The sequence below is a fragment of the Sporobolomyces koalae genome (assembly GCF_050403365.1).
Source record: "Sporobolomyces koalae JCM15063 DNA, S_koalae_JCM15063T_v1_ctg6, whole genome shotgun sequence".
Lineage (NCBI taxonomy): Eukaryota > Fungi > Basidiomycota > Microbotryomycetes > Sporidiobolales > Sporidiobolaceae > Sporobolomyces > Sporobolomyces koalae.
Genome location: NW_027481765.1, coordinates 547,539 through 572,728, shown reverse-complemented (window position 1 = coordinate 572,728; position 25,190 = coordinate 547,539). Strand labels below are relative to the sequence as shown.

The 25,190-nt window shown below is 54.3% G+C and overlaps 11 protein-coding genes across 11 annotated transcripts; 6 read left to right on the top strand and 5 right to left on the bottom strand.

Annotated features, from left to right (window-relative positions):
* Positions 1-870: 870 nt before the first annotated feature.
* On the bottom strand, positions 871-1,809 carry JCM15063_004001 (ubiquitin-like domain-containing protein; the record flags this gene model as incomplete). The annotated part of the gene is made up of 2 exons (XM_076677045.1): positions 871-1,584; positions 1,660-1,809. 2 exons carry the CDS (start codon positions 1,807-1,809, stop codon positions 871-873), a joined length of 864 nt encoding a protein of 287 aa, XP_076536027.1.
* Positions 1,810-2,094: 285 nt separating this feature from the next.
* Positions 2,095-3,555, top strand: JCM15063_004000 (NAD(P)-dependent alcohol dehydrogenase; the record flags this gene model as incomplete). Its single annotated transcript, XM_076677044.1, has 7 exons — positions 2,095-2,220; positions 2,286-2,639; positions 2,705-2,743; positions 2,812-3,033; positions 3,107-3,262; positions 3,335-3,366; positions 3,417-3,555. The coding sequence occupies 7 exons, from the start codon at positions 2,095-2,097 to the stop codon at positions 3,553-3,555; spliced, it is 1,068 nt and encodes a 355-aa protein (XP_076536026.1).
* A 667-nt stretch (positions 3,556-4,222) lies between these two features.
* JCM15063_003999 (sugar phosphate isomerase/epimerase family protein) lies at positions 4,223-5,331 on the top strand (the record flags this gene model as incomplete). Its single annotated transcript, XM_076677043.1, has 2 exons — positions 4,223-4,615; positions 4,699-5,331. 2 exons carry the CDS (start codon positions 4,223-4,225, stop codon positions 5,329-5,331), a joined length of 1,026 nt encoding a protein of 341 aa, XP_076536025.1.
* Positions 5,332-5,421: 90 nt separating this feature from the next.
* YCS4 (condensin subunit YCS4) lies at positions 5,422-10,558 on the bottom strand (the record flags this gene model as incomplete). Its single annotated transcript, XM_076677042.1, has 17 exons — positions 5,422-5,643; positions 5,709-5,779; positions 5,849-5,990; positions 6,068-6,568; positions 6,633-7,182; positions 7,267-7,436; positions 7,504-7,640; positions 7,710-7,825; positions 7,892-8,106; positions 8,177-8,861; positions 8,932-9,149; positions 9,230-9,371; positions 9,445-9,568; positions 9,640-10,107; positions 10,172-10,230; positions 10,290-10,368; positions 10,429-10,558. The coding sequence occupies 17 exons, from the start codon at positions 10,556-10,558 to the stop codon at positions 5,422-5,424; spliced, it is 4,029 nt and encodes a 1,342-aa protein (XP_076536024.1).
* A 132-nt stretch (positions 10,559-10,690) lies between these two features.
* Positions 10,691-11,815, top strand: SEC62 (Sec63 complex subunit SEC62; the record flags this gene model as incomplete). The annotated part of the gene is made up of 4 exons (XM_076677041.1): positions 10,691-10,733; positions 10,828-10,923; positions 10,996-11,471; positions 11,546-11,815. 4 exons carry the CDS (start codon positions 10,691-10,693, stop codon positions 11,813-11,815), a joined length of 885 nt encoding a protein of 294 aa, XP_076536023.1.
* Positions 11,816-12,115: 300 nt separating this feature from the next.
* Positions 12,116-13,060, top strand: MAK3 (peptide alpha-N-acetyltransferase MAK3; the record flags this gene model as incomplete). Its single annotated transcript, XM_076677040.1, has 3 exons — positions 12,116-12,346; positions 12,410-12,641; positions 12,726-13,060. The coding sequence occupies 3 exons, from the start codon at positions 12,116-12,118 to the stop codon at positions 13,058-13,060; spliced, it is 798 nt and encodes a 265-aa protein (XP_076536022.1).
* A 222-nt stretch (positions 13,061-13,282) lies between these two features.
* On the bottom strand, positions 13,283-14,929 carry FMT1 (methionyl-tRNA formyltransferase; the record flags this gene model as incomplete). The annotated part of the gene is made up of 7 exons (XM_076677039.1): positions 13,283-13,618; positions 13,713-13,844; positions 13,919-14,020; positions 14,107-14,397; positions 14,458-14,534; positions 14,610-14,684; positions 14,740-14,929. 7 exons carry the CDS (start codon positions 14,927-14,929, stop codon positions 13,283-13,285), a joined length of 1,203 nt encoding a protein of 400 aa, XP_076536021.1.
* A 127-nt stretch (positions 14,930-15,056) lies between these two features.
* Positions 15,057-19,365, top strand: JCM15063_003994 (uncharacterized protein; the record flags this gene model as incomplete). The annotated part of the gene is made up of 13 exons (XM_076677038.1): positions 15,057-15,112; positions 15,213-15,244; positions 15,543-16,432; positions 16,512-16,664; positions 16,735-16,977; positions 17,047-17,235; positions 17,299-17,502; positions 17,571-17,799; positions 17,870-18,025; positions 18,101-18,567; positions 18,657-18,794; positions 18,863-19,276; positions 19,345-19,365. 13 exons carry the CDS (start codon positions 15,057-15,059, stop codon positions 19,363-19,365), a joined length of 3,192 nt encoding a protein of 1,063 aa, XP_076536020.1.
* A 640-nt stretch (positions 19,366-20,005) lies between these two features.
* JCM15063_003993 (uncharacterized protein) lies at positions 20,006-21,247 on the top strand (the record flags this gene model as incomplete). Its single annotated transcript, XM_076677037.1, has 1 exon — positions 20,006-21,247. The coding sequence occupies one exon, from the start codon at positions 20,006-20,008 to the stop codon at positions 21,245-21,247; it is 1,242 nt and encodes a 413-aa protein (XP_076536019.1).
* A 604-nt stretch (positions 21,248-21,851) lies between these two features.
* On the bottom strand, positions 21,852-23,152 carry JCM15063_003992 (RlpA-like double-psi beta-barrel domain-containing protein; the record flags this gene model as incomplete). Its single annotated transcript, XM_076677036.1, has 3 exons — positions 21,852-22,498; positions 22,563-22,715; positions 22,780-23,152. The coding sequence occupies 3 exons, from the start codon at positions 23,150-23,152 to the stop codon at positions 21,852-21,854; spliced, it is 1,173 nt and encodes a 390-aa protein (XP_076536018.1).
* Positions 23,153-24,437: 1,285 nt separating this feature from the next.
* JCM15063_003991 (uncharacterized protein) lies at positions 24,438-25,099 on the bottom strand (the record flags this gene model as incomplete). The annotated part of the gene is made up of 3 exons (XM_076677035.1): positions 24,438-24,621; positions 24,742-24,824; positions 24,914-25,099. 3 exons carry the CDS (start codon positions 25,097-25,099, stop codon positions 24,438-24,440), a joined length of 453 nt encoding a protein of 150 aa, XP_076536017.1.
* Positions 25,100-25,190: the final 91 nt, after the last annotated feature.

Here is a 25,190-nt window from a genome sequence, read left to right as displayed (position 1 = left end):
TTTCCTGCTCTCGCCTTGTCTCGACAGTGACGCGTTAACGGGAAAAAGAATGGCTCGTGGACTGCAGAAACAACAGGCTCAGTACGTTCACCCCTCTCTCTTTCTCCCTCTTTGTTCTGTCCTGATCTCTTGTAAGAAATCGTTTCACCTCCCAACGTTTCAACCCTACGTCAGACAAAAGAACGCTGGCAAAGGCGAGAAGAAGGGTGGAACTTCAAACCTCGCTTCACGTGCAGCTGCATTCAAGGTAAAGTTGATTTCCTAATCTTCCGGAAATCGAAACGTTTCGTATATCCCATCGGAATGATTTTTTGCTCACGCTTTACCCGTTCAAATCAGATCAAGTGTCCGAAATGTATGACTCCTTTGAGTGACTACAAGAACTTCAAGGAACATTTCGAAGCGAAACATCCCAAGGACCCTCTTCCGACCGAAGAATCTTTGCCGAAAGCCTAAATTAAAAGATGCCCACACGCTGGACAAGAGGGGAAGGCAAGATGGATGATACCTGTGGAGAAGAGAGTGGATGTTGGGGTTGAAGAGGGGGGCAAGGTGTTGTAAGGGAGATAGATTAGACGACGTTCTATTGTAAGAATAGCGGTTATCCCAAGCCAAGCGCTTCTTCGTCATCGATCAGGTCGAGGAAAGAGGGCAGAATCGCGCAAGTCTGATCGTTCACAACGGTGTCATAGGGATAAGTATGGCTACTGAGCTGGTGCTGCGCTTCATGATCCGAGCACACGACTAGGAGCAACACCTGACCTCATGAGGAGATCGTTGGACATGCTTAGGCGGTGTCATGTTCGTGAGACCGACCTGCGAGAGTGCACAAAAATGGGACGTAATTGCACGGTTCAAGCAGACGTTTACTCAGTATCCGCCCATCGCCGAGTATCCCACCCGCTCCCGAATGAGTGCCTTCTGGCTCGGTTCGATCCACTCTTGGCATCCTCCCAACATGGCTTCCCATGCCTGCTGACAGTGGGCCTCCTGGTTCTCGATTCCTTCGAAGCGCTTCTCGAGTAGTGTCCGAAGGTCTTGCCACAGTTCAGCTTGTTGGATGCGTTCCTGGTACGACGTTGAAGCGTGCTTCGCGGTTGACGAGGTCGATAGTGGTAGCGATTCGAGGTCCTTTTCGATCGAGACGGGAGATGGTTTCGCATTTGAAGAAGAAGAAGATGCTGAACCTGATGCCACAGGTTCAGACAGAGTGAGGGTTGGAACTGCTTGAGGTTCTTCCGGGTCTTCGTTTGATCGAGTCGTCACAGCGGGAGTCGATTTTGTTACCATCAAGTTGATCACGGCGCCGTCCTGCACGTTGAACTCTTTCAACAGTTTCGAGTCTCCCATCGATTTGCCTTTCAGAATCCATCTCTGGCCTTCGACGGGTGGTGCGCCTTTGGCACCATGTTCGTCTGCGAGTTGTTGTTTCAACGATGCGATGGTCGAGGTCGGCGAGGCCGACAGCTTGAAGGTGAGGGGAGGTTTGAGTGACTTGATCGTCAGCTCGACGGTGTGGTCTGCAGATGCAGATTCATCGCCTTGTTCGGAAGACGAAGTGGAGGGGGGTTCGCACACGGGGACCTGGCCAAAAGCAAACATTGCAATATACGATCAGTTGCGTGGTCCGATGCGGGCAGCGATCTTGTTCTATCTCACGTTGACGAGAGTCGCCTTGCGGTGTCGTTCCTCGATGGGGGGCACGTAGTTGGCAGAGTATCGGATCTTTTGGGTCGCGAGGAGGCCCGCGGTCGCCTTGAATGCCGCAAGATCGTCCGGTAAGCGTGTATCCGAGATCAAGGATTCCATACTGTCAAGCTGGCAGGGCAAAGTTGTCGCGAAGGTGAAGTAGACGAGAGGAGCGGAGATGACGATTCCCTCTCTCTCGTTCACTCAACTTGGTCAGACGTTGCGCTCCGGAACGGCGCTTGCAGACTCGCCGTGTACCGCTTGAGAATCCGCGGATAGTGCCCCAGCTTCAACTTGCTCTTCCTGCAACTTTCTATCTCCACATTGGGCCGCTTCGATCGCTATCAAACCCGACACTCTACTTATCGTCTAGGCTCGAATTCCATGTCAAACACCTCTTCTACCATGCAAGCGTGGGTCTTCCGCTCAAAGGGCAAGCCTGCGCAAGTTCTCGCACTCGAACAAGACTATCCCCGCCCGGTTGCCTCGGGTGACTTGATCCTCGTCAAGGTCCATGCCGTGTCCCTCAATGTGCGCTCTATCAGCTTGGTGGCTCCTGCAATTCGGCTCGGGTTGGCTAACATCGCGTCTCGCAGCCCGTGGGATGGAAAACGATGGGAGTCGCACCCTTGTGCTGGGTCCAGAAAACCCCATGCGTTCCCGAAAGCGACGTCAGCGGCACGATCGTCAATGGCAATCTCGAAGGGACCGACCTCAAAGTCGGAGACGCCGTGTTTGGCATCAAGGCGGCTGAACTCGTACTCCGATCGGGACAGGGGGTTTTGGCCGAATACGCGCTCGTGCCGAAAACCGCCCTCCGCCGCAAACCCGAATCCCTCTCGTTCGAACAAGCTGCAGCGGTACCCCTCGCCTCGTTGACGGTGCTATCGGCTCTGCTCGACGGCGGCAAAGTCCGCAAAGACGCGAGTGGCGCCATGAAGGTCTTTATCGTCAGTCCTTCTCTGCTTGCTCTGCTGTCCTTCACCGGGCCTGACACCATGCCTCTCTATCGCAGAATGGTGGTAGCGGTGGAGTTGGACTGTTTGCGATTCAGGTATTAAAGCTTGCGTTCCCCCGTTGCTTGACCAATAGCTTACTCTGGCTCGGGTTTTCACGCAAAAGATTGCGCTCGCGTACGGCTGTCAAGTCTCGACAACTTGTTCCTCTTCTTCGCGCTCTCTAGTCGAGTCTGTCTCTTCTCAAGTACAGCTGTTCGACTACACTGCCTCTCCTTTGCACGATCAGCTGCGTGCGCACGTCAGTGAAGACAAGAAACCTTTCGACGTAGTGTTCGATACGGTCGGGGTACCGGATTTGTACCACCATTCTCCAGCTTATCTCGCCGTACGCTGCTTCGTTATCACCGTCTACGCGAATCTGGACTGATCGCAATTATCTCGTATTTCTCGAGGGGCAGAAAACTGGTGTCTATCTCGATATTGCCGGTCCTCACCTCGACGGCTCGTTTGGCAGTCTCGTTAGATCGGGTACCTACCTGTTGAGCAACTTGCTCAGACCGAGTTGGCTGGGCGGTACCCCGAGAAAGTACAAATTCGTCTCCATGAAGGTCACGGTGCGTCATGACTCAAACTTTTACATTTGGCTGCTGCATTCACTGACGCCGATGTATTTTCGTGTCTTGTAGGGAGAACATCTCGACGAGATCGCTAGGCTGGTGTCTTCAGGCAAGTTCCTTTTGTTCTGACCCACTTCTGCAACGTCTCCAGTACTCACACCTGTAATTCTATAGGTTCGATCAAACCCATTCTTGACGGTACGTTTGGGTTCGAGGATGCCAAGCAAGCATACGAAAGGAGCATGAGCGGAAGGGCCAAGGGAAAAGTCGTCATTCGCGTCGCCGCATAATGCAATTTCTCCCCTCCTCGAATGACCAGTTCACATGTTGTTCGTATCTGAATGTATCGCTAAAGAAAACATTTCTTACTTTCTGTATCAGCTCATTTCTTCCATTTCCACTCTTTAGCTGCTGTAATGTGTTCCACGATTTATCAGAATAGGATCCGGCTCTCTCTACCTTTTGAGCAATTCATTTCTCTAATTGCTAGAGCCGCGCAATGTGATCTTGGCAGCTGTAATGTCTTGACACCATAGCCTGATGCGAAAGCGGGAGCAGAAGATGCGGCAGAACGTAGGGGATCGAGCGCGGAAGTGTTCTCTCTTCTCCAACAACGTTCAGGACCCTTCCAGTGCAACACCACCCTCGTTATCTCGCCAAGGCTTCAACCTGACCATCAAGCATATGACAAGGTCGTACACAGCAGGCTATCGTTGCGAATATCGGCGCGCGATCGCCTAACGTCTTCCATACTTCGTCCACATCTAGGAAAGATAGGTCTGATGAGCTCACTTTGCTCTCCTCACGAGCGAGAATTGACGAGAAAGTAAAAGAAGACGCGGTTCGCGCTCTCGCGCTTATTCGCGGTCGGGCCCCACTCGGTCCACTGACGTAGGAAACGCCGACAAGCCGAACACTTCTCCATCTCTATCTCTTTCTCGTTCCACCTCGTAAAAGATGTCAAATACGGTATCTCGACAATCATTCGATTCGATACCTCGTTGTTTCGCGAGTTGCTCGATTGGCGAAACTCAAGACTCACTCCCGTCGAGGCTTCACGCGCTCTCGACAGCCGGGTTCACTCAAATCGAACTTTCATTCCCAGACCTTCAATCGTTCGCGACGAAACATCTGAACAAAGAGGTACAGGAAGACGATTACGATTCATTGTGCGAAGCAGGTCAAGAAGTGAGACGAATCTGTCAACAAGAAAATCTCGACATTTTCATTTTGCAACCTTTTGCAAACTTTGAAGGTTGGGAGGAAGGATCTCGAGAACGACAAGATGCTTTCAGGAGGGCGAAAGGTTGGATCAGGATCATGAAGAGTGTCGGGACCGACATGTTGCAGGTCAGAACCCCCCTTCAATTCCTTTTGCCCTGAAAGGCGGTATCGAAACTGTTTGACCAAGTATGATTTTGGGCGTTTTACAGGTCGGATCGAGCGATTCAGAAGGTATCGATACGGATCGAAAGACGGTCGTACAAGACCTTGCGCTGTTGGCGGATCTCCTCGCTGCAGAAGGGTTCAAGCTCGCATACGAGAACTGGTGTTGGGGACACGCTTCGACCTGGCGCGATGTGTACAACATTGTGAGCGACCTTCGTGCTCAAGGCAAATCGAATGTCGGTCTCTGCCTCGACTCGTTCCAAACTGCCGGTAGCGAATGGGCCGATCCCACTTCAAAGACGGGACTCAACGGCGATAGTGAACGAGACGCGAATTTCGAGCGATCGATGCACGAACTTGCAACGACAGTACCGGCAGATCTTATCTACTTCTACCAAGTGTCGGATGCCTATCGTCTCAAAGAACCCATGCAAGACAAAATCATCGACGGTCTGAGAGCCAGAGGAAGGTGGAGTCACGATTGGAGACCTCTGCCTTATCAGGGAGGATACTTGCCAGTCGTGAGGGTCACCAAGGCGATTCTCGACACTGGCTTCTGTGGGACCTTCTCGGTCGAAGTGTTTGATCGTGAACGAAGGGGAACCGACCACGTCGAGTACGCACAGCAAGCCAAGGACAGTCTCGAGAGGCTATTGAGCGAGTGCTCCAAAGCTTGAAATCGCAATACTTTTGAAGATGGGCATGATAATGACAACACTGGCGAAATACGAAAAACCGACAACACCGGGAAACGAGACACAATCGCTTCACTTCTCGGGACTCGACGGAGGGGTTGATTGTGCCTTTCTCCTGGTCGTCCGCCGCGTCGGGGGAGCAGCGGATTTCGCGCCTCCCTTCTTGCGACTCTTCTGAACCTTGCGCTGCATCTCTTGCTCCTCAGTGCCCTTGGCGCGGTAACGTTCGAGAGCATCCTCAAACTCTTTGAGCTCGCCGTCCGTCTTTGAGAGCTTGTTGGTTGGCGCACGGATCTGCAACGAAGCGTCTACTTTCAGAGACGAAGCGGGGAGTAATCGAGAAGTCGAGTTCAGCTCACCTTGATGAGAATCTCGCCGAATCGCTTGTAGACAGTTTCCTCGTGCAGCTTGTCTTGGTAGAAGGGGAGACCTACAACATGGGCGTAGTTAGAGTTAGTGCCGGATCCGCCCGAAGCAGTAGAAAACGCTCAGACCGTACCTTCCGTAAGCTTCTTGACGGCGGCGTCAGAGTTGAATGGCAACAAGGAGAGACAGAATGCAATGTCCCGCCACTGCCGAGCTTCCGTAGTCGAGGTGAAGCGTTGACAGAGTTTCTCGACAATCGATTCGGCTTCCTTTTTCTGCATGTCACGAATTTTGTCACACGTTAGCCACGAGTCAAGGATCCTCTTCATGAGCAGCGACTTGCTTTGTCTACAAACTTGAAGATGAATCGCATCGAGGTTTGGAACGTGTCTTCGGCAACGGGCATTTCACCGCTCGAGAGGTGCGAGATGATGTCGGGCAAGTTGTTGTAGATTGCCTTGTCCTTGGTCGCGAGTTCCTCGAAGAACAGGTGGGCGAGATCCTTGATGCGCTTGTCCTCGTCTGAAAGGCATTTTGCCATTTCTCCCAGTTGTCCCTTGACCTTGATCATGCCGTTCAGGATCAAATGGGTTAGAACCATGAGAGTGTTCTTCTTGACGGTGAGGTCCTTGTCGTGCAGACCCGCGTACAGGCGATCCGAGTTCTCGTCCATGATCGTCGAAAAGCATACGGCAATGTCGCCCAACGCGATGACAATGTTGGATCGAACAGCCGGTTCGCGAGACGTTTCGAGCACCTTGAAGAGCATCATGAGATGCTCGGCGCAGAACTCGGACGAGACACACATGAATTTGGACAGGGCTAGCGTCGCAGCTGTTTTGAGCATCGGGTTCTATGGCAACAGCGATGTCAGCATTCCCTCGATCCCTTGCGATCGCAAAAGTCTTTGAGCTCACTCGGTAGACTTTCGGTTGAGAGACAATGGTTGCAGCCATCGGCCCAAACACCTGCAGCAGACTCTGTGGCCCGTACAGCAGTTCCTTCTCTCGCGCGATTGCAATCGTGTCTCCGATCTCGTCTTCAACGGAGCCTGCGACTTGATCAAGCTCGTCGTCTCCCGATTTCTTGCCTCCTTTCGTCTTGTCGTCCTCGGCCTTGCGACGTTTGAGATCTCGTTCAACGAGCTCGAGATGCACGAGTTGTTTGATCGCACAGTGTCCAGCAACGAAGATGAGCTGTGACAACTCGAAAGCGTTGCCTGTGACAGATTCTCTCTCGGCGCCGTCTTCTTGCTCGTTCGCTCTCTCGTCCTCGACCTGTTCGTGATCCAAGGCTCGTGACGATTCGTCGTCTTGATCTTGCCTATCCGTTCGCTCGGAGGAAGGTGCAGCGGGTTTCGGGCCGAAGACTCGAGCAGTCATCTGCCGCAGAATGTCGGAGCAGAGGGCGTCTGGTTGATCTCCGAGGACGTAGATCGTATTGACGGCTTGTTCGGCCATGCTGAACCTGAAGAGCAGGTACATAACGACTTTGATGTCAGTCATCCGGACTCCGCAGTCGCATGAAATTGGTGAGACTCTATCGACCGACCATTCTTTGCTCTTTGAAGGGGCTTGGATCGTGTTGGCCAATCGAGAAAAGACTGCCGAGTCCATGGGTAACCGCACAGATACGTCGTTGAGAGAACCTTTGACCTTCTTGACACTGCCGGCCACTCGACCAAGTGCGATACAAGTATACTTTGCCAGGACAAGGTCCGCCTAAACAGAGTTGGCAGGAACAATCAGTCCCGCGGCCTCGATGGCAGGGTCTGGAACAGTCACTCACTCTGCCGAGAGATCCGAGACCAATCTTGAGCAATGTATCGACGTGATCGGCCACCACCTCGGGTTTCGGTTGGGCAAACATGCCGAGTGTGATGATCGCACCGCGTCGTTGAAACTTGGGGATGTCTTTCGACGTACCTTTTGAAAATCGTGAAGGACAAGGAGTTCAGCGGGGATCAATCAAAAGCAGAAGCCAAGGTTACGCACTGTAGACCTGCCACAATTTGAGGATAACATCGTCCTCGACAACTCCTCGCGACATCATGACTGCGAGGAGAGCTTCGAGCGACGTCAACTCTGCCAGGGTGGCGTCCCTTGTAAGCCTGGAACATGACTCGAAAAAGGTCAGTCTTCCAATCACCGCTACAGACTGACTCTGATGTACGCACTCGATCACGTTGCGGGCCACGAACGCTACTTGGTCTTTATGGTTGAGATCTTGAGGAGGCTCAAAGTACAGTTGAGAGTAGCACTCGATCAGTCTCGAACGAATTCCTTTGACTTCCTTTTGGCCATCTTCGGCATCGTCGCCCGTCGTGACTGCTGCCGTAGGAGCCGCTTCATCCTTCGACCAGATGAGGTGCAACATACGCCTCACTCCTTGCTGTAATACGTCCACGCCGCCAATGTCAATGATGGTAAAGGGAGGGGATAAATTGTCGAGGTTCACTGACCTCAGCCGCTTCGATCTTGTACTCTTTCGCGGTCTTGCAAAACTCCATCGCCTCGAGCACTTCACTCTTGACACTGCTCGCGAGCAACTCTGTCACAGTATTCATGCTCGCCTCGATCGCCTCGATGAACGAGATCGCGTCTGTGTAGTACTGTTTCGTCAACCGGAGTCGTTGAAGAGTTTCCGAATCGACGGTCGCGAGCAAGTTCTTCTGCGATTCTGCCGCGAGATCGAGTGATGAACGCCTTGGCCCTTTCTTGTCCTGTTGCTTGATCCGATCGAGATGTTTGTTCTTGACGAGGGGTTTGCGTTTTTTGGGAGTACCCTCCGCGTCAGACTCGTCGTCCTCATCCTCAGCATCATCCTCTTCTGCTGCGTTCTCCTGTTCCTGCATCTTGTGATCCTCCTCGTCTTCTTCGTTGTTGTCATCCATGAGTTTCCTCGCCTCGATTTCGCCCTGATCAGGCAGATCGAGTACCTTGAGCTCGTTCTCGAGTTGTTCGAGTCGTTGTTGCCACACGCTCAGTTCGAGTTCTCCCCCGTGCATCATCCCGTACGGGTGCGTCAAAACGAGTTTCGTCAACAGGGCGAGACAATTCTTGCGAACTTGGGACGACTTGTCGTGGAGGGACCGAATCGTAAGCTGCGTGAGTTCCAGCCGCAATGCCGGGAATTGAACGGGCAGGCTGATGGGTATCGTATGCGCGTCAGCCCTGAACAAGCTTGGGAATCGCCACTGAGGAAGAGGCCGCTTACTCGCAAGTCTTGATCAACAAACTCGCGACTTTGCTCCTCACGTAGCTGTTGAGATCCAACAATCGTTCGAACAGGAGTCCAAAGAAGGACTGTAGTTCTCGCTTGATCTTGGACTCGTCCGACATGCCGATCGAATCGAGCGTCGAAGGATCCGAGAGGGAAAGTTCCCGGATCAACAGTGACAGGATTTCAAGGATCGAGTTGCGCATCGGATACGACTTTCGACGAGCGAAAAAAGTCAAGTGCTTCAGCTCGCTTTGCCGCAGACGACCAAAGCGCGAGAAGGTCCGGAACTGACCTCGGAATCGAGATGCTTCTGGAGGAGAACGATCTGCTTCAAGACCAGCCTCGGACTGATCTCACATAATCGGATCAAGAATTTGCTGAAACTCCTCGGTCCCTTCGTATCCTGACTCGAGAAATTGCGATCGGCAATCTCTCTAGACGTTTGAACCTAACGGGTTAGTTGACTATTCGCAACTTCAGTGGGAGTTCGAGGCAGGACAGACGCACCCAAGAACTTTTTCTCCCAAAATGTCATTGTCAAACTCTTTCGAGTAGACCGTCACGAGTTCTGCCATAGGCTCACTCAGGTGTTCGTTGTACTGCAGGTTCTGCATGATGGTCATCTGGACATCTAGACGAGCGTCACGAGGCATGAGCTCGTGCTTGTCGACGAAAGAGCGAGAGGTAAAGGAAGCGACGTACTGAAAGACTGGCCATGGTTCTTGGCGGCGAGGCACAAGACTCTGAAGATGCCAGCTTTGATCGGCACGATCTTGAGGTACGATTCTGTTTCGGCGAGCAGGTTTGCCGGTTTCAGGAAACAGTTCGACACGAGCTCATCACGTTCGGCAGTGGTCTGCCAAATGCGTTCCGTGCGCAGGACTCGCAATGCTTTGACGAGCACTTCGAGCACGGTCGGGATCGAATCTGTCCATACAAACTCGTCCTTCGTAGACGTCTTCTTCTTCTTGGTTGGAGCTTTCTTGCGGCCAGTCGCGGTCGTTTCGATCGCTGCGGTTGCACTCGCACTCTGAGCGAGCTTCTCGGCTACGGTGACAAACCAGCTGACGAGGAACGCGTAGCATTCAAGCGCGGTCTTGTGCGCTCTGTACGCTGTGTGATCCGAAGGGTTCTCGGATTGTCTCGTCTGATCAATCTCGGTGGAAAAGCCTGATGATGCGGTTCGTCAGCTCTTCAGAGCCCAGGAATAGTGAGGCAGGAGAGAAGAACGCACCAGAGAGTAAAGAGTCGACGAGTTTCGAGAGGGTTGGTCCCGAAAGCTGGTCCGCAACTCTGTTTGATCGACAGCTTGAGCTTGCCAGTGCGTACAGAGTAAGCGAGAACGGACCTACTTGATCAGGGAGCGCAGTTTGTCGAAAGTTGACTGATCCACAATCTCGCTCGAGTCGGTTGCGAGCGTGTCGACAATGCCTAGGAGCTCGAGACACTTCAGTCAGCGGTTCCTGACGTTCGTGCGAGGCGAGTACGGACGGTTGAGGGTGTGGGTCTGCTCATGTTGATCGAGAAAGTCGACTCCGGATTGCGAGTCGATCGGGTACTCGGACAAGTTGGAAGAATGTTGCGCGAGCAGGACGAGCTCTTCCGAGAGGTTGAACTCCATCGAGCGAGAGTCCCGCGCTTGTGGCGCAGGTCGGGGAGAGACGATCGAAAGGATCCAGCGCGGCGCGACGACGCGTCTCGCTTCCTTCCCCATCTCGCTCACTCTCTCGAATCGCGATCGCGTGCGCAAGCAATGAGTGGGAGCAACATGAAGGACCATCAGGTCAAGGCATCGCGTGAGTCTCGATCAACGCGCGAAGGCTTACTTCCACATCATCGTCGTCCCTCTCCCGCTGACTTGGTCCCGCGTCGGCTCTCGTGTCGAGACAGCCGAGACCAAGATCGTCATCGACTGGCTCCGCAACAAGTCGCAGATCAAAATCAAGACTGGTGCCCTCGCTGGCAAACGTCACGACTACTTCAAAGGTCCGTCCATCCCTCGTGTCTCTTCTCCAACTGGGATCGGCCATGTTGACAGAGTAGCTCTTCCTTGCATAGGCAAAGCGGCGATCAAAGCGCTCCTGTCTCCAGCGTACGCGAAATTGAAGGGCGTGCCACCTCCTCCCGCATCCAAGGACGCCGCGCGTGAATACCTTCATTCGTTGATCCCGTACACGTTCTTCCTACGAGTCAACGTCGGCCAGACGATCAGTCCGGGAGTGAAAGCGATCCAGATCAACCCGCAACAACTGTTCCAACCCGACGAGTACTACGTGTGGTTGGTCGATCCGAACCCGATCAAACAGCTCGCACTCGCGGGCGCCATGGTCGTCGTCGTGCTCGCAGGAGTCATGTTCCCACTGTGGCCGATCAAGATGCGTATCGGAGTGTGGTACCTCTCTGTCGGAGTTTTGGGTTTGATCGCCGCGTTCTTTGGTCTCGCGATCATCCGGCTGATCGGGTGGGTCGCGACGAAACTGCTCTTCAGTCCTGGAATCTGGTTGTTCCCGAACCTGTTTGCCGATGTTGGATTCGTAAGCTACCCAAGACCGCTTTTCTCTTTTCTCCACCGTCTATGGAGCCCAGTCTCATCCTTGAATTTTTATAGGTTGATTCGTTCATCCCGCTGTGGGCCTGGGATGTACCGCCACCGTCAAAGAAGAAGTCGTCGTCTAAAAAATCATCGAAATCGATCGACGCGGCGGGAGGCTCGAGCAAGGACAAAAAGTCGAAGAAGAAGAAGAACGGCGGTCAAGTGAGAGTCGAGGAAGCTACCGGAGACGAGAGTGCGGCTGAACAGGAAGGTCCTAGCGAGATTCAACAGATTGTTGAACAAGCAGGCGATCGAGAAGATGTTGACGAGGAAGATGACGAGTAAAGCAAAAGCCCGTTGAACTCTGCAAACATTTTGTCTCGTTGGCGAGCAAATCACAGCTTGATGCCCAAGACGAGCCAAGCGAGGAGTTTTTGGTTTTGGGTTGCGCTCGAGAGAATAGCAATAGCGAGAAAGTACCTGCCAGATGGATTCACCTTTGTCATTATGAAAAGCAAATCAAGTCAAAATAGGGGATCATAGAACTCCGCGAGTTTCATCCCAGCACCGCCGCGTTCACTCACATCGAAAGCTCCCGTACCAAGCTTGGTCAGCCTCACACGGTGATTCGGGTACTTGGCCATCATGTCGGTATCTCAGCACCAAGACTCGTCGAACGCGCCGACGACAAGCATGTCATCATTGAACCTCGAACCCGATCCCTCATCTCGCGCTTCTTCAATCACCTACCGAGCGTACAAAGGCGAACAAGATTTGGAACACATTGTCGCTCTCGTCGATGACGAATTGAGTGAACCGTACAACTTGTACACTTATCGATACTTTCTCGACGAATGGCCCCATCTGTGTTTCTTTGTCAGTTTACCCCTTTTCCCAATATTCTTTTGATGGCGCTGACACTATCTCCGAAATGACCAGGCATTCTCGGGAGAAACTCCAGTAGGAGTCATCATTTCGAAACTTGAACCTCACTCGAAATCATCGACTCTCGTACCCGTACCCGATCCTGAAACTGAACGTATTTGGACCGACCAAGCAGCTGGAGGTTCGACTGTTCAAGATCCCATCACCGGTGTCAGGAAGAGGTACAGGATGAGAGGGTACTTGGCCATGTTGAGTGTTCGGAAAGATTCGAGGGGTAAAGGGATCGGTACGTTTTGTCGTCTCACAAAACCCCCCCCCCCGGAGATTCAGGGAAAAAAAAGAAGAAGCTGAATTCAGACAGTACGCTTAGCTACTCATCTCTTGAGATTGTCATTGACGACAATGCTCGATCCTCCCAAAACGTTCCTCTCGACTGTACCGATTCCTCACCCATCTCATTGGCAATGTTCGATCCCGGACGAGTTTGTCCTCGAAACCGAAAGTGACAATCGAGAAGCGCTCGGGTTTTACGAAAAGATGGGGTTCGTGAGGGAGAAGGAATTGTACAGGTTCTATTTGAACGGGAAACGTGCGGCACGACTCAAGTTGGATCTGCGAGGGATGGGACTCGATGAAGCAAGACTCGGTAACCCACCACGACTTGAAAGACAAGTGAACGTCACGATGGAGGACAAATACTCGTAAAGAAGAGGTTTACACAAGGAGGACACGGTCAAAAAAAGGGAGCCAAGCGAGTAAGGGGCAAAGAAAGGGTTTGGCTCGCAGGGACCATCACTCGAATCGAGAGAGCCGCGCATTCCTTGTCCTCTCATCAAAAACCTCGTTTCGCGCTCGAAAGGAGACAACTCTTCGACTTTTTATCGTGTGTATTCCGGAAGAAGAAGAAGGCGAAACAAGTTTCTTGCATCACGACAACTGAACGGATCCGCAAGTCCCGATCGAACGTTTGATCCCGTTCCACCACTCCTTCGACTCGACCCATTTCCCTCCTTCCTTTTTAACCTTTTCGACCTTGACGACTTGAATTCGATCTTTGTCCTCTTGGATCGAGTTTGTTGACTTTGTTGCGACAAAGATCTGTTTCGAGTGATGGATCAGGGAGCCAGGAACAAGTGGGTTGGGCAAATTCGACGCGAGAGATGACCTCAGTAGGGTATCGGGTACAGGATCCAGCACGAGTTGGAGTTGTTGAGGACTCGAAAGGGTAGTTGCAGGCGCTTTGATCGTAGTCCACAAAGGATACTGGAATTCGAGATTTCCCATTAGGGGTTTTTTTCGGAAGGGGATCAACGCTGCTCAAAATGGGGAAAAGGAAAAACCCGCGATTTGAACTCACTTGATGTCCAACCCCTCTTTGTCGTCGGGTTAGATCGATTGCCGACATGGTTGACCAGTCGATTCGAGATGTCTCTTTCGTGAGTTTTGGTGCAGAACTTGCTAGATTCTCATCTTGGGGTTTCGCGTTGAGCTGTTTCAGGAGGAGAAAGGTTCGTCTTGTCAAACCTTATCGCGAATGAGACAAAATCGATGAGGGGAACCTACCTGATATTTCGGAAGGTCGAGCAAGATGTTGGAAAGGAGCTGACCTCCCGCTCGAGCGAGGATTGGCTCGAGAGTGACAAAGTCCGAATTCCGCGGTATGTTCTGTGTAAAATTTTACCCAATCGAGATCAATCCGAGTTCCCGGTTTATCATGATGGGGTTTTGATCAGGCGGTTAGAAAAACTGACGACTCGTTCCTGGCCGAGGATCCTGCCTCGATCGAATTTGCCTCTCGACAATTCTTGAATCGTGACGCCCATACCCCCTTCGAGGTCAGCATCTCCGTTGATGATGCCCCACTGTATTGGCGCGGCTCCACGGTATTTGGGCAGGAGAGAAGGATGTAGGTTGAGGGTGTTGAGAGAGTGGAAGCGAGCAAGGAGAGACGTGGGAAGGAGGTGGCCGAACGACGCGGTGATGAGCAGCGAGGACGCGAGAGGGGCTGCCCCAGAGTCCGAAGCGAGAAACTCTGGGGGAGGCTGAACAGGTACGAATCAGATGAGGAGCGCTTTGGGATAGGGAAAGAAGAGACTACGTACGCTCCAGTCTCGAAGAAGGGTCGGGGGCAGCGCAATCGATGGGAGCTCGAGGGTCTCGGCGAGCAGTCGCAGCGGCGCTGGGATCTCGTGCAACAAAAGTGGATCAGTTCCAAGCATGAGGACACCGGAAGGCCACATGAGAGACTAATCACGTCGATGGATTTCTTTAAGGCGCCGTCCAGTACGTTGGTCAGGTGGGGTGACCACGACGAGATGTTGGATCAAATCTGAGGATTGGAGCTGGTCAATTTTGGCTCTGGCTCGAGGCGCATGTCGACATACCTTTGCGCTCGCGGTACAGGGTGTCAAGCGTGACACAGCTGAAGGTGTCGGCGCCAAAGAAGAGAATGCGGTACGGCCCCTGCGCAGGTGCAGTATCGGATGCGGATGCGGTCGAGAGGCAGCGCCGACGCTTGGCAGATCTCGCACAGCACGCAGCTCCGATATTGATCGAGCAGCGAGCTGACAACATGGCGGACTGAGGCAGTCGGCAACGAGAGACCGAGACGCAAGCGATGTCGATCGGAAAGTCAACATGAACCCGTCTCGCCCACGACGCTCTCGCCCACCGCGTTCTCGACCCGCACCTCGAACCGACGATGGCAAGCCAAGCGATGCCGCACCCGCCGCTGCCTCCGGGCTGGCGATCGGAATGGTCAGTCTCGATCCCGTCTCACGTGAATCATCGCGAAGGATGCTGTCCCACGTCGGCTCACGCGTTGCCCCATCTCGTGTCGCGCCTATGCGCTCTGCAGGGATCCCACCGTCGGACGCAACCTCTTTGTCGGTTAGTCTCGCTCGCCCTCTGTCCAGCGCGCAGATCGCATGCCCGACGACGACACGACCAGCGTGAACGACACGAGTCCCACACGCCCTCGATCTCGTCTGCGCGTCGCTCTCCTGCGACCAGCAGTCTCGTCAACAGCATGGCAACGTCCTGATCGAGGCAATCGGTCTGAACCCCGCTGCAATCGAGCCGAGAAACCCGAGAGGCTCAGCGGCTCTCTCGTGCCGGCCCTGGCTACCGCAACGCGACTCTAGCTGCCAACACTCACGAGACTGACAATCTCGTCTCGTTGTGACAGAAAACGCAACCGGTCGATCGCAGTACAACTTCCCTGCGTCTGCGCCTCTCCCTCCTCCCGGACAACGTCCTTTCGCCGGTGCCCGTCACGGTGTTCACGCTTCCATCTCGGGACCGGTCGCATCCTCTCCAAATGGCTTCACCCGCCAGCCCCTCTCGAGCTTCGGCGCACCCCGGATCCCTCCCGTCGGTTCACCGTCTCGACCTGCAATCCCACCCTACAACGGTGGTCCAGGCGCGAAAGTCCAACAGCAGCCGCAACAGCACCAACCGCCTGTCGATCCTTATCACCAGCAACCCCAGATGAACCCCTCTGCACCCGCTCCGGTCGCGCCTCCCGTCGGCATGGCCAACCCGCCGCCAGCTCCTGGGCTCTCGCCCGCTCAGGACCTCGCCGCTGCCCGCGCAGCTCGACCGGGTCGAAGGCAGTACGCACGAGACACTGCAGCGTACATCGCAGGCGAAATGTCTGGCGGTTCCGTCCCGAGCGGCCCGGGTCACGGGCACTCGCAGAGCACCGCCGGATTCTTCTCCCCGGCGGCAGGTCCAGCACCGACAGACGCCATGAATGGTGCTGGCGCTGGAGGCCAATTCTTCAGCCCTGCCACAGGGGCACCTCAACCGGGTAACGAGTTTGTCCAACCTGGCGCTGGAGCCCCCGTACCCGCAGGTCCCCCGGGCGCTGCTGCACCCGGATATGGAGGAGCTCAAGGTGGGGTTCAGCAGCTGTCGAATCAATTTGGACAGATGGGAATGGGTGGCGGTCCCGGTGCGACAGCGGCGGCTCCGAGAGGTCAAGCAAACCCGGCTACAGTCGACCTCATCAAAACTCCCTTGAACCCGCTCGAGTTGATGACGATGCAACCTCCAGAGATCCGTTTGCCCCCCAACGTGAGGAACCGCGCGTGCTCATTCATGTAACGCATCACCAGGACAATGCTCACTCTTTATTTATTTTCTTGACTGCCAGGCTTCCTTCTCGCAAGCCGAGACCAGGAACGCAGATCCATCATACCAGCGCATGACGATCAACGCAGTTCCGACAACCAACTCGCTGCTACAGAAATCGAAACTGCCCCTCGCGCTCATCCTCACCCCGTACCGAAGTCTGAAGCCAGGAGATGTGAGTTGCGCATGTCATCTAGGTGATTCTGTCAGAGAGTAAGCTGACTGAATGTGACCTTGTGGTGCAGGCGGAAGTTCCGGTAGTTTCAGACACCGTGATCGCCCGTTGTCGACGGTGCCGGACATACATCAACCCTTACGTGACCTTCATTGAAGGAGGACAGCGATGGAAATGTTGCATGTGCAACCTATCGAACGAGGTGCCGCAGATGTTCGATTGGGATCAGGACAAGAACCAACCGGCAGACCGATACGCTCGTCACGAACTCAACAGCAGCGTCGTCGAATTTGTCGCCCCTACCGAGTACATGGTGCGCGACTTTATCTACAACTTGATTCGGAGTTTCCCGCTGACCCAGGTCGGGCCCGCTAATTGCCAGGTTCGTGCGCCGCAACCACCAATCTACATCTTCGTGATCGACGTGTCGTACTCGGCCGTCTCGACGGGAATGGTCGCCACTGCCGCGCGCACTCTCCTCGAGTCGCTCGACCGTTTGCCTAACGACGACAGTCGGACAAAGATTGCCATCATTGGAGTCGATTCCTGTCTGCACTTCTTCACCCTCGCCGTGAGTGCCAAACCCCTCGAACGTGCTGCTCGTGCCCTCCTTAGATGATATTGTGACTGGTAGGCTGGCGCTCCCGACCCAACCATGCTCGTCGTTGGAGACCTCGACGATGTCTTCCTGCCGAAACCAAACGACATCCTTGTCAACCTCGTCGAGGCAAAGGCTGGTATCGAGAACCTCCTCAGTCGTCTGAACGACATGTTCCACGACACTCACAACACCGGCAACGCGCTCGGCGCTGGTCTTCAGGCCGCGTTCAAACTCATCGTATGTTCAGTTTCCCCCCGGTTTTGTGGCAATATTCAGAAGAGTCTGATGACCTGAGGAACGAGCAGTCTCACGTTGGTGGCAAAATCATCTGTCTCTCGGCATCGCTGCCCAACTTGGGCCCGGGTGCACTCAAGAACCGCGAAGACAGCAAGATTCTCGGTACTCCGAAAGAATCGACTCTGCTCCAAGCTCAGACCAGCTTCTACAAAACGTTCGCGATCGAATGTTCGAGAAGTCAAGTCTCGGTCGACATGTGGCTGTTCTCGTCCGCCTACACCGATGTCTCGACTCTCAGTGAGCTGCGAATTACTCGTGCCCGTTCTTGTAACGAAACTGACGAGGCGCTGTCCGATGACATTGTCAGGTGGTCTCCCTCGGTATACCGGAGGTCAAACGTATTACTACCCTTCTTTCAACGCTGCCAGGTCCGAAGACGCTCTCAAGTTTGCTCACGAGTTTGGCACTGTCATTTCCGACCCGATCTGTCTCGAAGCTGTTATGCGCGTCCGTGCATCTCGGGGTGAGCTACCTTCTTCCCCAACAATTCTCTCTTCTTCCTTTGGTATTGACTGTTCACGACGATCCATTCTCCAAGGTATTCGAATGTCGGCGTTCCACGGCAACTTTTTCGTGCGATCGACCGACTTGCTTTCCCTCCCGGCGGTACCGATGGATCAGTCGTACGCGATCGAGATCCAGATCGAAGACCCCATCTCGGCGCCGTTCGTCGTGTTCCAAACTGCCGTCCTGCACACGACCTGCTATGGAGAGCGACGCATCCGAGTTGTCACTCTCGCCCTGCCAACGACTTCCTCGATCTCGGAGCTTTATGCGAGCGTCGACACGGTCGGTCTCGCTACCCTCCTCGCGAACAAGGCAGTCGAGCGGAGCACGCAGAGCAAATTGGAGGATGCGAGAGACGCCGTCTCGAACAAGTTGGTCGACATCTTGGGAACGTACAAGGCGACCATGACCAGCGCGGGAAGTGGTGCGAGTCCTCAACTCGTCATCGCGGACAACATGAAGTTCTTGCCTCTGCTCATGCTCGGTCTGCTCAAGAACGTAAGTCGTTTTTTACAGATACCTTTCCGACATGTAATTATTTTCGTCGAGACTGAACGTGTTTCCTTTGGACCTTCCAAACTTTGTAGACTGGTCTTCGACACAGCACGATGATCCCGTCAGACGTGAGATCGTACGCTCAGGCACTGTTGACTACGCTTCCTTCTCAACTCTTGATCCCCTACCTTCACCCCGTATTCTACTCGCTTCACAACATGCCGAAGGAGGTGAGGGAATTTCTCTTGCGTCCAACTAGAGCAGCAAGAACCGAGCTGATCAAAAACTCTTGTTTCAGTGTGGTACGATTTCGGATGCCGGAGTGATTCTCCCTCACCCTCTCCCGCTCTCGTCCGAACGCCTCGAACGTCACGGTCTGTTCTTGATCGAGGACGGTCAGAACATCTTCCTTTGGGTCGGACGCGATGCGGTGCCTCAACTCGTCATGGACGTGTTCGACCTGCCTTCGTACGCCGACTTGATGTCGGGCAAGCGCAGCCTGCCAGTTCTCGACAACCCGTTCTCGCAACGAGTCAACGCGATCATTGGCAAAGTGAGGGAAGCGCGACGCGGTCCGTACTACGCGCACCTGTACATCGTCAAGGAGGACGGAGACGCCGCGCTACGACAATGGGCCTTGAGTTGTCTGATCGAGGACAGGCTGGAGGCGACTCAAAGTTACGGTCAATTCTTGGGCATGCTCAAGGACAAGGTACGTCATCAACCTTTTCTAGTACAAATTCTCCGGATTAAGCTAACCGTTTGCTATTCCCGTTACAGATCAACGACAAAACGTTTTGAGCGGGAAAATGGATCGCGGTCCTCACTCTCTTCGTGGCTATCTGCTCCATCGCTTTTCCTGTCTCGGCCTGTCGGCTGTCGCGCATTTTTTGCCTCGGTCGTCCCGATTATACAGCTCGTCCCTCAAAGTACTTGGAATATACCCCTCGTCTGTTTTTTGTGTTCCGACGACTTTGTTCGCTTCCGATGGCAGTGGCGCAATAGAGCGAAAATTGGCGATGTACGCCTTGCCGGCCATGCGAGGTTTATCTTTTGGCGACGTCGTCACGCCTCTCGTCGAGCGAATCGAGACGGTTCCTGCAGGGTTCGCTCAAACTCGGCCTCGATCGGCCTGCTTGCCGCGTCTCGTTCGCGACGATAACGGGTCCATTTTTTCAGTCGAATAAGCTATCTACTCTTGAACGTCCAGCGTGAGGGTTGAGCGGACTTGCACATGATAGAGACAGTGTTTGCAACGCACGGGGTCCCGATGCAATCGCCCGAAATTCCAATGTCACAGGGAGCCCCGCTCTGCCAAACCGGAGCCATGCATGCATCGATTGATCCGCACAGAGTTGCTCGGGCTTCACCCACTCTCCCTCGTCTCGATCCCGCCCTTTTGCCAGCTCTTGCAGGTCTATTACCTGTCGTCTCAAGCGCGATGAGCGCGAGCGAACTGCTCAACCCCTTCTCGGCACTCACGTTCCATTCGCACGGCTCACCTGCCCCCTGGCAAACCTCTCCCGCCTCGCTCCCCTTGCACCTACGTACGCTTGTGTCGGCCATCCTGTCACTCTCGAACGCCCTCTCCGAATCCGCCGACCAGATCGCCACCGTTTCGAGCCTGCTCACACGATGTTCGGCTCATCACGCGGAACTTCGTCAAGCCGTTTTTGTCGCACGAGATCAAGTTCTGCGTACGTCGCAACAGGCTCAAGCCGCTCACGCTGAAGCGAAACAGGTCGACACGCTCGAGGCCGTGTTCAAGAAGGGAGCGGATCGAGCCGTGTCAAGTTTGGACCGCCGGGTACTCCGAGCGCTCCGGAAAGGCAAGATGCGAGCGCACAAGCGACAAGGTCCTGAAGATGACGTATGTCCCGTCATCAAGCGCGAAGTTGAGGACGAGTTCGAAGCATTCAACTTTGTCGAGGAACTCTTGATCGACCTTGACGTCGAATTCGCCGAATTGAACGACCCGGCAACTCCGGCTTCGACCCTCGAACTCGACGACGAGTGGCTTACGATGGAGGAGAGCCTGGTCGCGAGGCTCGCGAACAAGGCGCGGGATCGAGGGAGCTCAAATTACCGCAGGACGTCGTTGTGGCGGAAACGCGCAGGATCCGACTTGAGTGGCGCCGAGAGTGATGGCGCTACGACCGACGGAGAAGACGCCCTCAGCGATGCAGGGAGCGACAGGATATCCTCACCCTCGACCCCACCGTCTTCCGTCCATTCAACCGATGACTCTGAACCCGAATCCTCGAACGACCTTTTCCATGACAGCGGCGGTGGTACCACTCCGCCTCTTCTCCCTTCGCCTGATTACGATACTCTCGTCGAGCTACTGCAACCTCTGATTCACCCGGTCCTCTTGCTCCTGTTCCGACTTCGTCACCTCCTCTCGCTCAGACTCACCGCCGCCATCGATGCGTTCGAAACCCTTGTCAAAGCATCTGCCGATGCTGTACAAGTCCATCGAGACAGCGTACAGAGACTCAACAAGAATGCTGCCAAGATTCGAGACCTCAAAGACCTCGAACGTCGAGCCGAAGCAGAGGACGAGAGGTTGTCGGGAGAACTGAGAGGCGTCGTTGTCGAACTCGCAAGGTGGAGGAAGTATCCAACGACGGACCTCAGTGAGGACTCGGTTGAAGAACTGTCGGAAGAGGAAGACATCGATTGAAGTCCGCATTGCCAGACCGCTTTTCCTTCTTGACCCTAAATCCCTTTTCCTTCCTTTCTTTCCTGCACGCAAACCTCAAGTACCCTTATCCTACCATTTCCTGTTAAGCACTGTGTAGCCTTTCTTCTGTGTTGTCGCCAATACTAGTCTTTGACCACGAAGGTTTGCAAAGTCGAGGCTCCGCGCTTGCCCCTCGAAACCCTTGAAGAGCTCCTAATGAAAAGCACTTGGCTGCAGGTCACCTCGCTTGAGAATTGATCGCTAGACATTGGAATGATCCAAGCCTGAAGCTTGAAGGGCCCGAAAATCGTGAAAAAGAATGTGCTTTTTTCGTTGCTTTGCACTTTTGGGGTCAGACTATGGGGCTCGATGCGCGGCATACGAATAGTCAAGAGAGAGATATCAGATAAGGGGAAGAACGAGAGAATGCTACAGCTGCGAGGTGAGAGTGCGGGAGGATACAGTGTGTTCGAGACGACAAAAGCCCTAAAAGAATGTTTTGGTGGAAAAAGACTCGTGAAGACCCGTGGTGAAAGGGAAAGGAAGGACATGATGGTGGGAAAGTCGAAGAATGGGATCGTGATCGGAGAAGACGTTTCGGGGTTTAAGCGAACGACCAGGTGATGGGCAAGACACCAGCATCACGGCTTCCGAGAGCATCGAAAGCACCGAGGGAGAGGTCGAGCGATCCGTAGCCGCAGCCAGGGCACGTGTCGGCAACAGTGGCGTAGACGGTAGCACCAGTGTTGGTGTTGGTGATCTTGACGCCTTGTCCGCAGTGCGAACCGCCGTTCACTTGCGAGTAACTGAGGGCGACGATGTTGGCGTAGTCACTGTTGTAGTTGCCGCACGATCCAGCGGTTCCGTCCTGGGTGTACCACGTCGCCTGACCGGAGTAGGAGCCAGACGAGTAGGACTGTTGAGTTTCCTTGGGTTGAGCTTGAGCAGTGGTCGTAGGGGTCCATTGCGAGGTGGTCGTAGGGGTAGGCTCAGGCGACCAGGTCGAAGTCGAGGTAGTCTTGGGCTCAGGGGTCCAGGTCGACGAGGAAGACGAGGACCAGGTCTTCTCGACCTCGGAGGAAGACGACGAGGAAGGAGCAGGCTGCTTGGCGGCCTTAGGCGACGACGAAGGGGTCCAGGAGGATTCTTGAGCGGACGACGACGAGGAAGGCGTGTAAGCGGGAGCCGACGACTCCTTAGAGGCAGACCACGACGAAGCCGAGGACGAGACCGCGGACGACGATGCCGGGGCTAATCAAGAGGCATTTGCGTCAGTGGCGGTCAAAAGAACAGGTTGCGTCTGAAGTAAACTCACCCTTCGATTCCTTGGCGGCAGCATGAGTCGGGGCGGCGGCAACGATGGAGGTCGAAGTCGAGGAAGGAGCAGCCCAGGTAGACGGGGCGTCGGATTGGGCCTTCTTGGCGGCGGCGATTTCAGTCTCGTTGGCGCGGCGCCAGTTGACTTGGGCTAGAGACAGTGGTCGATGTCAGTTCAAAGTCAAAAGCGAGGACAAGCAGCTGTAAGGACTTACTGAGGTCGGTCGCGGTTCCGTTGAGGGCCTCCCAGGTGCCGACCGAGACAGACAGGGTGTTGTTGAGGGTCGAAGCGTCAGCGACGAGGGCGGTGACGTTCTTCTTGGTGACAGTGTTCTGGACGACAACGTATTCGCCGCAGTAAGGGGAAACCTCGTTGAGCTTCGAGTAGAACTCGAGGGGAAGGCCGACGACGAGGTCCGAGTCCTTGTTGAACTTGCCACAAGCACCGGCACGACCGTTCATTTCGTACCACACGACGGTGGCGTTGTATTGGGTCGCATTGGGAAGGGAGACCGACGACGGGATGAGCGAAATCGGTGCGGCCGATGCGGCAGCTGCGGAGAGGGCGACGAGAAGAGTGGAAAGCATGTTGGGCGAAAGAGTGATCGACGAAAGAATGAACTAGTCGAAGGTAGAGCGCCGCTAGGAGTGGATGGAAGGGAAGAGAGAGACTGGAAGCAGCGGGCTCTCAACTGAAGCGGAACGAGCGAACGAGGGTTCACCGAAAAAAAAAAGAAGGAGGACCACTCTCTGCTGTTCTCCGAGAGGGTGCTGGCGCAGCGCTGTGCTTTTTGAGGGATCGGCAGCAGCGCGCTGCGGCCTCTGACCTTCCGAGGGTCAGAGCGAAAATCCTTTCCCGCCGGGGCAAGTCCCTCAAAATGAAACCTCTCTGTCCGAGAAGTTCATCCGGGTTTTCTGTTCCGGGTGTTCAGGAAGTGGCCAACAAGTGCACATCTGTACCGAGCGTGCGCGAGTCCTGATTCACCTGGTCCAGGACAGCAGAGCTGCGCCAGCCGTCGGGACCCCGCCTTCGCAAACATTTTCTCGTCGGTACCCCTTTTCTTGCGGTTGCAAAAGCTTTTGCTTGCGCGGGCACTTTCGCAACCTCAGCTGCCTCGTGACATTTTCAGGTCTACGCAGCGCTGTGATACACTGCACACATTCAGCACCGCTACTTGACCAATCTGAGCTGCGCTTCTCGAAAGGATCAGAAGAACCCTTTTTGTTGCGAGGGCCCTCTCGCGTCACATGCCTGAAGACTTGCTGTTGCATTGCGTGCACAGAACAAGTTTGCTAGAATGAGGACGATCCCTACAGATCCCTCGCTTGGGGCATTGCGCTCCTCGGATCCGGCATGGTGCGCGCAAGGAGGATCCGGAGCGCTATTAGGGACCCCCGAAAAAAATCTGGAGATTTCTGATTTGAGGATAAGATCGCGATGCTCTTGCCAGACGATGTCACCGCCACGAGGATCCATACTGCTACTTTATATAGATTCAACCATGATCTGTAATTTGCAACGCGAAGAGGCGCAGAGATCTGACGACGCTTCGTTCGGGTGTACAGTATCTAAGTCAAGAATAGCTCCGTACGCCAGAGGGATGCACCCTAACTTGTGGACGCGGACCAGATCAAAGCTAGCCGCAGAGGATCCGAGGGAGGACGCGGCCTCGGTGAGTGATCTTGCCAGGTGATGCAGAGCCTCGGAAAAAACGTGTGCATCCGAGCTCCAGCAAAATGGGGCAAGCGCGATAGCATTGATCACCAACGTCATTCGAGACGGGCCACTAAATAGCCTGTGCAGTTCCGTCCCGGGCAGATCCAGTCGCGGACCGTGCATTGCGCAAAATTCGTTTTCTGCAAATTTTCACATTTACAGCTTGACCGTTTCTTTGGCTTCCAGACCGACGACCTCGATCCATTTCTTGATGCCTCCCTCGAGTACAGCGCCTCGACTGCGGCTGATGTCGAACTCGTCCAGTGCGTCTTGGTACCAGCCCGCTACACGCGGTCCTCGACCGTTGGATGATTGGCAGTGAAAGATCACCAGTTTGTATCTGCACATTCAATCAAGCGCAAGGCCAACACCGGCAGCAGGTTGGTGTGCATGAAACCACTTGATGAGAACCCAATTCGCGCCAGAGCGGGCCAAAGAAAGGAGACAGGGGGACGCTCACTGATACAAGAGCGGCAGCAAAGTTTCGAGGGTTGCGTAGAACGATTGCGCAGGTAGATTGATAGCTCCTCTGATGAAACCGGTCTGACGAGCGGTACCGGAAAACTTCGCGGCGTCATTCAACCATACTTATCTACGTTGCTCAATCTACACCGAGCTGGGACTGAACGTACGTCAAAGTCTGTTCGTCGCACGTCGACCACGAGAAAGTCTCGCTTGTCAAGAGTGGGCTGGTCTCGGATCTTCTTTTGCAGCTCGTCAACGGTGATCGAGACGAGAGTGCCGTCTTTCAGAGAAGAGGTCGGAGTCGGGAAAGCGGCGTGCCAAGGCTGTTCATCGGGTCGCTGTGCATCTGCCATATTGTCAAGTCTGTTGGTATGACTTGTCAGTCGACGGCAGCGCGACTTTATGAACAGTTCGCAATTTCAAATTCGACGAGAACCGGGATTT